Source organism: Belonocnema kinseyi, chromosome 7, assembly GCF_010883055.1.
Source record: "Belonocnema kinseyi isolate 2016_QV_RU_SX_M_011 chromosome 7, B_treatae_v1, whole genome shotgun sequence".
Lineage (NCBI taxonomy): Eukaryota > Metazoa > Arthropoda > Insecta > Hymenoptera > Cynipidae > Belonocnema > Belonocnema kinseyi.
The window spans coordinates 46,859,030-46,871,771 of record NC_046663.1 but is presented as its reverse complement, the minus strand read 5'-3'; the positions used below and the strand labels follow the sequence as shown (position 1 = coordinate 46,871,771).

At 32.3% G+C, this 12,742-nt stretch overlaps 1 protein-coding gene across 4 annotated transcripts in view; it reads left to right on the top strand.

Annotated features, from left to right (window-relative positions):
* The window catches only part of LOC117176245 (protocadherin-like wing polarity protein stan), a 77,618-nt gene that overhangs the window by 9,464 nt on the left and 55,412 nt on the right, over positions 1–12,742 (top strand). For 2 of the 4 annotated variants that reach the window (XM_033366394.1, XM_033366393.1), the window contains exon 2: positions 9,165–11,492. In XM_033366394.1, the coding sequence (XP_033222285.1) occupies positions 9,263–11,492 (2,230 nt within the window). In that variant the 5' untranslated portion in view covers positions 9,165–9,262. Of the gene's footprint in view, positions 1–9,164; positions 11,493–12,742 lie in introns of those variants that run through there. The other 2 variants (XR_004467593.1, XM_033366395.1) reach the window with 1 other exon arrangement.

Here is a 12,742-nt window from a genome sequence, read left to right as displayed (position 1 = left end):
GCTTAATTGAGATATATTCTGATTTGAGGGGTGAGGGGGGGGGGTGCCTTCGTAATACATACGAGTATAAAGTCTCATAATCAAGGAAACGCTAATTTACGAGCTTTAAAGACATCATCCGAGCGTAAAGTGTACGCGCCTACAACCCGTTTAACCTGGTGGGAACAGGTTCTATAAAATTGAGCGTTCTTCCATGAAACTATTATCGTGAGCAAAATCTCCCGAGTTAAGTTGATACCCGCCCATCTATAGTAAATTCGTATTTGAATACAGGTCTCTTCATTATATTCCTTCCGCCTTCCAGAAGTATTTGCGATGTTTTCCGATTCCACTTGAATCTCTCTGTTCCGGTTCAGTGACAAACGTCTAATGTTTTTTGACGGCTTCCCACGTGTTCACAGGAAAAGGATGGACCCTCGCAAAATCACCCTTTTATGGAATATAGACAAACTGCGCACTCTCCATGTCAAGCTCCAACCTTGAGCCAAAAGAAAACAACATGGGGTTCACATATTATGCACATAGGGAGCATAGTTAGTCCCTTATTTCCTTTTCTCTGTAGTTTTCTTAAAACCCCCTATAATCTCGAAATTTGCGAATTTATCTCTTTTTTTAGAAAATGAGATTACTCCACAAATTAGGTAAAACGATTTGGTGTTGTAGGTGGGGGGGGGGGGGGGGGTACAATCTTGCTGTTCCTTACGCGGGTAGGGAGGCAAGAATTGGAAGATTAGTAGATGAGTAAACTGATTTATAACGCAAGATTCCTGTTACTGACATGTTACTAATATCGAGAATATTCTATAGCTCAAGTGGTTCGTGTCCGTGCTAAATCTGGAAGTTTTGGGATTAACCTTATCTATCTAGCCGATTTTAGATTTGAAATGGACACTAACCACTTGAGCTGTGTAATGATCTCGATGTCAGTAACAGGAATTTTGTATATGAACGCAGCTTACTCATCAAATAAGGTTTTATGTAAGAAAAATAGTTACTAAAAAAATAGTAAATCCAAATGTATAACAAATTACAGAAAACTCGATCTGATCAAATGAAATTATTGTATTTTCAACAAAATAGATTAATTTTAAAACAAAAAGATTAACTTTCTACCAAGAAAGAAAATTTTTTAATAAGATAAATTGAAGTTTTACTACAAAAGATACATTTTATGTTTAAAAAAATTAATTTTGAACAAAAAAAACAGCGAACTTTCATCAAAATGGTGAAATTTTCAAGCGAAACTATGAATAAGAATATTTAACTTTTCAGTTAAAAAATGAAATTAATAAAAAAATTACAAGTGTTAAATTGTTAACCAAGAAAGATTTTTCAGTTCATAGAAAAAAATAATTTCACCTCAAATGTTGAATTTTCTACAAAACAGTTTATTTTTCAAACAGAAACAAATAAATTTTTAACAAACAAGAACATTTCTTTTATGAAAGCGGAATGTTAAAGCAAAAAGACAAAAAGATGAATTTTCAACAAAGAAGATTTATTTTCCACAAAAAAAAGGCAAATTTTGTACAAAATACGAGGCTGTTTAAGTAAATAGTTGAATTTTCAACAAAAATTAGATTAATTAAATTTTCAGTTTTAATAATTAGCTTACAAACAAAAAGAGATGAGGAAATTTTCGAGCCAAATGGACGAATTTTCTAAAAAACATTTGAGCTTGCAAATAAAAACTATCAATGTTTAACAAAAAAAGTTAATTTCCAACATCATTTTTGAATTTTAAAGCTAAATAAGTAAAGATTTTTCTGTAAAATTTTCATTTTTTAACCCAAAAATGTGAAGTTTCTACAAAGAAAATTGAATTTTTACCCCCCAAAAAGGCGAATTTTGAACAAAATAAATGATTTTTTCCAGCAAAATTGCGATAGTTACATTTTCGGTCAAAACTAGTTAATTTTCAATGAAAAATAGGATTTTTCAAACAGAAAGATGAATTAAATTACAAAATTTTTAACTAAACAGATGAATCCTGTACCAAATCAGATCATTTTTTAAACCAAAAAGCGGAATTTTAAACTAAGAAAGAGTTTAAGTTTAGTTTAAGTTTTAAGTTTAAGTTTTTTAAGCCAAAATGACCAATTTTCTACAAAACAGTTAGGTTTTCAAACATAGAATATAAATTTTCCACAAAAAGTTGATTTACAACAAAATTGTCGAATTTCAAAGCAAAGAAGTTATTTTTCTACTAAAAACTTGAATTTTTAACCCAAAAATATCATTTGTCTACCAGAATAATTAAATTTTCAACAAAGAAAAGCGAATTTTCAACAAAATATTGAATGAAGTTTTCTACTGAAATTATGAATATTTAAACAAAAAATGAATTTTTAAATAATTAGTTTAACTTTTAACTGATTGGTTGAATTTTTAACCAAAAAAAACAGTAATTAAATATTCAGTGACAAGAAATTTATTTTTTAATCTAAACAAAAAACAAATTTACAAGAAAAGAGTGAAGAAAAGTATTTTTAAGTTAAAAAAGAAAAAAAAAATTCACCCACAATGTCGAATTTTCAAGCGAAGAAAGCGATTTTTCTACAAAACAGTTGAGTTTTCAAACAAAAAATATTAGTTCTTAAAAAAAAAGGTAAATTCCCAACATAATTTTCGAATTTTAAAGTCAAATAAAAAACGGGTTTCCTACAAAAAGGTTGAATTTTCAACCCAAAAATATAACATTTCTACCAATAATAATTCATCTTTCAACAACAAAAAAATGAATTTTCAACAAAATAATGAAATTTTCAACTAAAATTGTGAATATTCAACCAAAAAATGAATTTTTAGCAAAGTAGTTCAACTTTCAACCGAGTAGTTGAATTTACAACCTAAAATATACAGTTTTAACCGGTAATATTCAGTTTCATTTAAAAAAAATGAATTTTCAATGAAATTATTAAATTTTTAACTACATAAATGAGCTTTCTAACTAAAATGATGAATCTTTAACATGAAATGGAATGCCCCATGGATAATTGTTGTCTCGACCCTTTTGCACGCTTTGTTCACAAAGGATGTTCGTTGGATGAAAAAAATATTTGCAATCCGGGAAAAAGTGTAGCCTCAGTAGTGTAGAAACTTCTTTGAATATAATCACTAGGACCAGATTCCACACGAGACGACCCCATAATTAATAGTTGATGCCCTTCTCCCATGTGCGTGCTAGCGGCGCGAACCTCGAAACCTTCGAAGAACAATATACTATACCTATCATCCCTGCCCCTTATATCGCCCAAAGTCTCGGCTCATCTTTTCGCTTACACGCAGGTCCTGACCGTCTAAACTCTTAAATTTAAACGAAAATCCTTTGCGAAACCGGCCCGCCTAATTCGTTTTAGGGAGCGTCCACATATTACGTGACCCCGAGTAGAAAATTATTAGAGAACTATTCGGGGCCAAGATAGAAGCGCTGTGTATAAGTGAGACGTTTTTGTATGGTCGAACGTTAGTCTGGACAATCTGGATATTTTTGAAAGCGTGGAAAAAGATTTTGGGATTAATACTTAGAAGAATGGTTGGTCCTAATAGGTTAGCTATCAGCCGATTAGGGCCTGAAAATACTCACTAGATGAGGACAAAAATTCATTGGTTTTAGTGTACACTTTTCATTTTTGATAATTTTAAATACCTTAACTAATTTTGGAAATGCTCAAAGAAATATTTGAATGGTATTTAGGTTTGTTACTTAGGACATTTTTTATTAGACATTTCCGGCCAGCCAGCTCTCGATTAGGGCCCGAAAAGATCATCTATAGATTAAACGGTCCAGATAAAGCCAATTGAGGCTGAAGCTGATTTCCTCCTATTTTGAAAACGGAATGTAAATGTAATTTTACATGACCGTCAATAGAACAATGGATAATGAGTTAAAATCTGAAAACTATTTGATACTGGTATGAGAATACTTTTAATTAAATTCCTTAGACATTTTTTTTCACTTGAGAACATTGATATAATTTCAAGATTTTTTGTTCTTTTTAAAGAATTCTTATTTTCTTCCTGTTTTGAAGCAAATTTTTCTTTTTCTCGTTTTTTCGCTTAAATTTGAACTGAATTGATAGAACAAAATAAGAAAAGCCAAATTATTCATGATGTTAAAAGTTCATTATTTTTGTTTGAATTTTCGGATTGAAAATTGAGCTGTTTTGCAGAAAATCAGTCTCTGGCTTGAAAATTCTAAGATTTGGCAGAGTGTTAAACTATTTGATTTAAAATGAATTTTTAAGTTGAAAATCCATATTTTTGGTTGAAAATTAAACGTCTCGGTTAAAAATTTAACCATATTTTTTGATAAACTTAACTGTTCTGTTGGAAATATAGCTGTTTTGGTTTAAAAAACGTTCCATTATAAGTTGAAAATCAACTAATTGGTTAAAAATTAATCTCTTTTGTGCTGAAAGTTAGTTTTTTAACTGTAAATTTAACTATTCCATTTTTGATTGAAAATTTATCTTTTTAAGTTCAAAAATGAATAATTTTGTTAAAAATTCATGTATTTTGTTGAAAATCTTGTCATTTCGTAGAAAGTTAAAATATTTCTTGAAAATTTAATTAGTAATTGGAAAATTATTCAAGTATTTTGTTAGTCATATTTTTTTGTCAAAAATTCAATTGTTTTGTTAAAAATTCTTCCTTTTGGATTTAAAATTCAGCTTTTATGTTAGAAAAGTCATCCTTGTTGGTTGAATCTTTATGAATAAAAAATAATCTTTTTGTTAAGTTTATAATTCACCTATTCCAGCTGGAGATTCATCACTTAAGTTGAAAATTCATCAGTTTGTTTTAAATTCTTTTTTTTTTGGTTCAAAATTGAACGGTTTGGTTGAATATTTTTCTTTTTTAATTGAAAGTTCAAGTTAAAATAAATGTTTAGTTTTTTTTAGAAAATGTGAATATGTTACTTTTATCTGATCGGGCATTTAAAATCGTCAGCCGAATCTCCACCCTGTTAATTCTTTTCATTCGCTTCCACTGTTTTTTGACTCGGTACACTTGAACCGCATTGAGTATCAATACGAGGTAGAAATAAATAACAATAAATAACTAGCAGCAGGACCCTTGGGCGTTAAACGAGTTGTATGCGAGAATCGCGTTCTATGGTCACCAGAGGATTACTAAAAAAGTAAAAAGATTGTAAAAGGAAGAACAAATGAGGGAAAGAATCTTATGGTGCTTCCGTTGAATGCATACCAATGTATTCCGTACGATGTACGATTTCCAGTTGGAAGCGGTAAATTGGAACGCGAGACGGTCTTGTAGTCAAGATAAGTTTAATTTACTATGAATAACTTTAGATTTAGCATGAGAAATAATTCCTATCTTTAAATGCAAAAGATATTCGAGACTCAAGTTTGCAGTTCATAATTTAAAGTGTTAGCTAGTGATGATTATTATTGTGATGATAAATTCTTATGTTCCTTCCGGTATTACTGTTACCGAGATTATTAGAAATCGTGGGAGAAGTTAAAAGTATAGAAATAAAGGTAAGTTTTATAAGTGAAAATTTAGATCATAATCATCAGGCAGTTTCTATTAATATGTAATTTCCCGTAAAATTAACTGATCAAGTAGCTATCAACACTACGGGGATCACAGACCATTCCCGATTTTATCTAATCCCCTTTCTCAGCTTAAATTTGATCAATCTCTTAAAACACATACAAAATTTTAACGCAATTTTTCCTTTTCCCCTTTTTTACAAAATTTTGATTCATCTTTTAAAAATTATAAACAGACGTTAAAGACATTAGAAAACAAGAGGCTTTGTAAGAAACTCTTTTTGATGGTACCAATTTTTTATATTTCCTAAACGGTTTATTTGCTGATTTTTAGAGAAGAAATCGACGACGATTCAATCGAGAAATTAAACCCGAGAGGTAATTTAATTCTGTAGATGCAAATAAAATACATATTTATTTTCATAACAGGCTTTACAGGCCAAAATGCTTTAAAATCAGGGGAAATACGGATATTTGTCCCGAAATTAGAGAAAGTATTATTTAAAAATGAAATTAATGTTTTAACAAAATAGATGAATTTTTAAACAATTAGTTTAATTTTGAATTAAGATAAATTTTCTGTAGTAAGAAAATAGATTAATTAAATTTAAAAAAATTAGTAGTAAATATGTACAATAAAAGTATTTTTCAAATGACAAAATCATTTTTGTACCAAGAAAATTTTCTTTTGATCCAAAAAATATTTGATTGGACGTACTTTGTACTACACGAGGTACTGCATTTCTTTAATTCAAGTAATTTTTCTCACTATACTAACAAAAGATAAATTTTCAACTGAAAAAAAAATTGTTGAACTAAAATGACGAATCATCAACCAAGAAAATAAATTTTAAACAAAGTATGTAGTTCAACTTTGAACCCATTAGTTAGATTTTCAACAACAAAAAAATTAATTCTCCTTAGTTCTAGGAGAAATTGGAATCATTTGAAAAGATGTTTACAAATTCTGAAAAAAAATTTGAAATTTGAAAAAATGTAAAACAACATGTACATGTTTCAATATTCCGAAATAAAATTTTGAAGCATTTGAAGGATTTTGAAACTATTTAAAATTATTTAACTTTTAATTTAAGAAGTGTTCAGTTTATAAAAAAATGTAATCGTGGCAGTTTAACTGTATTTAATTTAGAATTATTCTGTTGAACAGTGTTAGTAGCTTCCATTTATACGTGTAAATTATTGAGAATTTTAATATCACATTTTTTAATGTAAAAACTTTTAAAAGTTTAAAAATCAAGAGTTTCACTTTGAGAGTTTTAATTTGCAGCCCAGTTTTTACTATTTCAAATGAAAAAATTTTTAGCTTTAGAGTTCGACTTCTTAAATTTCATTGACAGTGAAAAATGTTTGCAAAGCGGGAAATGACCGGGAATTTTTTCCTTTGATCAAAATGGCCACTATAAGACTCTTCAACCGAAAATAATGAATTTTCTAAACAATATTAGAAACAAAAATTTTAAAAAAGAAAATAATATACTAATGAAGTAGCACATATTTATTAGGATGTGCTTGAAGTTCTGAACGTTCAAATGAACGAAATTTTTTGTAAATTGCTTTCTAAACTATAAACAGTTCAAAAATATTAATTCATTACATTAACAGTAATGCAATTATAAATGAAACTTATGAATCATATTTTTATTTGTTATTAGAATTAATATTTCTGTAAAAAATAGAATTGCGCAAATATATTTAGTTAATTTGAACGTTCAGAACGTCAGGTGCATTTAATTAGGACCCTCTAATAAAGTATAATTTATTTGGGGTTGATTATTATATGGCTTTTTTTACATTTTGGCAAACTGCGCGTTTAAAAAAAATTATCATTTTTAACAATCTGGTCTAACTGTTAACCAAATAACTAATAATTTTAACTAAAATACCTAAAATAGTTTAATTTCCAACGAAAAAAGATGAATTTTCGAGAAAAAATGTAAAAGTTGACGTTTGAGCCAAAGATTATTTTTATTTGTAATCGAAAACAGTTGCATTTATAGAAAAAAGACGATTTTCCAACAAAATAGTTTATTTTTTCAGCAAAGAGAGAGAAAAAACTCTTAACCAAATAGCTGAATTTTCAAGCCAAAAAGACGAATTTTCTACAAAAGAGTTGAATTTAATATTAATATTAATTAATTACATTGACAGTGATGCAATTATCAATTAAACGTATAAATCATATGTTTATTTCTTATTAGAAACAATATTTCTGTATAAAATATAATTGCGCAAATATATTTAGTTCATTTGAGCATTCAGAACTTCAGGTGCATTTAATTAGGACCCTCTAATAAAGTATATTTTTTTTTATTTTTATTAATAAGAATGTTTTAAATTTCTCTTCGTTTTACATTATAATCTTTATTTAGCTGACATATACAACGAATGTAGAAAGATTTAAATAATATTGTTTTCAAATATTTGTACAATACTCCGAACCCAACTCTTGAAATTACTCATTGGTAATCTCTCGTATTTTATTCTCAAACATTACAACTTCGAAAATCCTAATGTTTTTCTTAACTTTTGTAAATTTTTGTTTCTTATTCTGACAGTTTTTCGCTCTTTGTTTTTACTACTAATTAATCACTCAATCTTAATTAATATAAATGAATCTCGTGCCTAATTTGATGCATATTATTAGGTCGACTGTATAAATTTATTAATTTTATTTAGTTTATATACTTAATTATAAGATTAATCAAGTACTCTACCGATCAGTGCTTGCACACGTTTGAAATGACCTTGTATTATCCTCCTATTCCTCAGAGGGCTATTTAGCCCTACTATCGGCGAAAAAAATATAGGCATCTGCCTTTGAAGCTTAACAACTCAGTCAAAAAAAATGCTAGCGCAACAAAAAAACAGTCATTTAAAAGCTGAAAGTGTTCTATGTTAATGAGCTTGAAGACGTTTATGTAAAAAAAATTTTGTGCTTAGCAGACTGAAAAATATAAAAAAAAGGAATGATTTTTCGGTACAAGAATGGCACCAGCGGTCGGCAGTAAAACAAAAAAAGCCCCCCCCCCTGCTTTCTGTCACAAAAAAGAAGACTAACACATCGTTCCGGGTGATTGAAAATAAGTACAGAGCCTGTCAATTACAGTTTGCAGTTTGAATCGCTTTAATATCTGTATTAGAACTGAAGATAATATAGTTGCACATTTTTGTGCTTTTAAGCAACAATTTTTATTATTTTTTAAATTTCTCATTTGCAGCTGGTTCACAACAGTTTTCCTTATACTCATGCATTTTTTCAAATTTTTTCCATCGCCCCTTGTATAAGAAATAATGCTCTAAACTTGACTGTTCTTAAATGTACCCAAAAATCCTTACTTTTTTTTTACATTTTTCAGTCTGCTAAGTACAAACATTTTTTTACATAAACATCTTCAAGCTCATTAACGTAGAACACTTTCAGTATTTAAATGACTGTTTTTTTGTTGCACTAGCATTATTTTTGACTGAGTTGTTAAGCTTCAAAGGCAGATGCCTATAGTTTTCTCGCCGATAGTAGGAACTTTCTTTAATAAATACAAATACAACGATTTAAATAATTCAGATTTCTCTGCTGAAAAGAATACATTAGAAAAAAATTGCAATAAGTAACTTTTTCTGTTACAGGAAGAAAATGGCACCAGGAGCATCTTCCTTAAGAACGTTTTGAGTTCGAAGATGGGGAAGATAAAAACAAAATATGAAAAGACAGAGTAAAACGTGACATGGCAAGGACAATATGGATTGTTCTCTGCCTAACGGGCTTGTGCAGTTTTGTGGAGAGTTATCTGGCGGTACTTTCCTCGGATCTACGACCCGGCTCTATAGTCTTCGAGGCAGGTGTGCCACAGTTAGGTGGCAGACGAAAGTACGAAGTCTCGAGAGACCGTACTGCCTGGTTCGCTCGCAAATTGCTCAAGGTGCATCCACACACAGGGCGTGTAACCCTTGCAAAAAGTTTGAATTGCGATGGCCTTCAATATCCCCGGCTGTTCACCTACTACGTCGACTCCACCAGTTCGAGGCTCGGTAGGCCAATGATAGACTACTACAGTCTGCCACTGAGGGTCTTAATCACAGGATGTGGTGGCGAAAATCAAGACCTGGAGGCCACCAACGGCTGGATGCCAGAGACCTTGGCCTCCTACGCAATGCCAAGCACCGAGAAGTTCACTGAAGTCTGTTTGAGGAGTTCACAGTTGGTCGCAGCCCTAAGAGATTTCTTGCCTCACACGGCCCTTAAAGAATGCGCGACAAAATGGGGTGGCGTTGCAGATCCTAGATTCCTGATTGAGAGTGGAGCTGGGGATTTGGTCTCAGCCTCGGAACAATGTTTAAAAGATCCTCTTTGGAAGATCTCAGTTTCGATGACCCTGAACTGCGAGTCTCCACATCTCTCGGATGCAGAACATCGACTCAAGATCGTCTTTCACCATCAGCAGCTCGATGACACCGATTTGGGGAGAAGAGTGAGGCGAGAGCTGCGGAATCAGTCACCCTTTTTCGAACAGGCTCTCTATGTTGCTGCTGTCGAAGAGGAGAAGGAAGCTGGTGAATCCGTGACAGTTGTGCGAGCTAGAGATCCTGAAGGTGGAATGGTCCGTTATTCGATGACATCACTTCTAGACGGAAGGTCACAGGCGCTTTTTCTTCTAGATCCTGTCACCGGGCGGGTTACGACGCGTGCACGACTTGATCGAGAGAGCTTGGAGGTTCATTATTTCAGGGTCTCGGCTGTTGACGACTCGTTTCCACCAAGAACAGGAACGACAATGCTGCAAGTGAATGTTTTGGATACTAACGATCACGAACCGAACTTCGAGTGGCCAGAGTACGATGCAGCAGTCCGGGAGGGTGTTCCTGTGGGTTCCACCGTTGTTGCCGTCAAGGCTACTGATAAAGATGCCGGAAGAAACGCGGAAGTTGAGTATGCCATAGTATCCACTACTGGAGGTGGTATCACATCCCTGACGGAGGATTCTTCCACCTTCAGGATAGACACAAGGTCTGGAGTTGTGACAACGAGAACTGCCCTTGACAGAGAGAAGACTGAAGTTTATACCGTAATTCTGCGCGCCTCCGACCTTGCCACACCTCCTTCAGCTAGGAAGACTGCAACAACCACTTTGGTTGTGCGCCTATCAGACGACAATGACAATTATCCGCAGTTTTCTGAACGAACTTACTCAGTCACTGTTCCAGAAGACCTTGATTATACGAGTGATCCTATTATTGCAAGAATCAGAGCCACTGATGCTGATACTGGAAACAATGCAGCAGTTCGATACAATATTATCGGCGGAAACATTCAAAATACTTTTTCAATAGACTCTCAGAGTGGTGATGTCAGTCTGGTGAAGAACTTAGATTATGAGAATGCGAAGAATTATCGCATAGTGATACGGGCTCAAGATGGCGGTTTACCAGCAAGATCCAACACTACTCAGCTACTGGTTCATGTCAAGGACGTGAATGATAACTCGCCAAGATTTTATACAAGTTTGTTTCAAGAAGCTGTGTCGGAAGGAGAGCCTGTTGGGTACAATATCGTCCGAGTGCAGGCTTACGATGCAGATGAAGGTCTGAATGCTCAAATCAAGTATGTGATAGGTGCCAGAGATTTCTCTGGGGCATCGACTGAAAACTTTCCGATTTCCGTCAACTCGGAAACAGGATGGATCTATACCATAAAGCAGTTGGATCGGGAGTTGTGCTCTAAATATCAATTCACAGTAATTGCTAGTGATTCTGGAGAACCGCCTCAGTCCGCAAGTGCTTCTGTTATTTTAACGGTCACTGATGTCAATGATAATGATCCACATTTTGATCCGAAAAATTACGAGGTTGTTGTTTCTGAAGACGTGCCAACGGGGACCCCAGTCACTTCTGTGACTGCTACAGATCCCGATGAGGATTCAAGAATTCATTACGAAATTACCGTCGGAAATACGAGAGGTCAGTGCAGAATTGATAAAAAATCCTAATTTTGAAAATCCCTGAATTATCCCTGATCAATTTTTCATTTTTCCTGACCGTTACAAATTTTCCTTTCAGGTATAAAAAGAGGCTTATTTCTAGGAGATCAATAATGTTAATGCAATACAAATATTTGTTTGTTAATTGTTTTTAAAAACTTTTAGTGACAAAAGTTATGCAGAATTTTAAAAGGGCTCATCCACAAATTACATAATATTTGGGAGAGGGAGAGATCTTATTTATGTCAAATTGTTATTTAAAAAAAAAAGTAAATCTACATATTTTACAACTTAAATATATTAAATTTTTAATAAAATAGATGAATTTTAAACCAAACAGTTGATGTTGCCTAAAAAGATGAACTTTCAACCAAAATGAATAATTTTTAACCTAGAAAGACGAATTTTCAACAAAGAATTAGAAATTTTAAGTAAAAACAATTATTTTAAACCTGAAAAACGAATTTTTAACAATCAAGTTGAGTTTCAACGAACTACTAAAGAAAAACAAGAACTTTAAATTAAAAAAAGATAAACTTTCATTTTTTAAATAGAATGGTTAAACTTAAAGTTAAAAAAATCAACAAATTTTCAACCATAAAGATGAAGTTCTAACTAATAAGATTACTCTCCTGTCAAAAAGGTCAAATTTTCGAGAAATGACCTCCATTTTTTCAAGCAAATAATTGTATTATCAACTAAAAAGTAGCAATTTCAAATAGAATCGTTAAATTTTGAGTTAAAATCTCGGTTCCAGTTCTACCTCCCTCCTTTCCCAACCCTCCCTTATTAACTGAACTTTTTGGTGGGACTGACGTTAGAACTACTGTTAGACTGTGAATGACACGGTAAACAAGGAGTAGGTCTGATTTTGAACGAAAGAGCAAAGCAGCATCTCGGAGACCATGGTATCGTGTCTCCAAGACTGCTGTGGGCTAGAATGAAAGTAGGAATCAGAAGACTATTTATCATAGCATGCTACGCGCCAGTTGATAGTGATCCTAGAGAAGTAAAAGACGCCTTCTGGGATACTTTAACTGACACAATAAACATCTGCGAACATGGGGAAAGAATAATTCTACTAGGAGACATGAACGGTTGGGTGGGCATCCAAAATCAGGATACGGGAAGAGTATTAGGTAATTTTGGGGATCCAAGAACAAACTATAACGGAGATAAATTAGTTGGTCTATGCTTAGAAAGGGGTCTGTTTATTACAAATACTTGGTT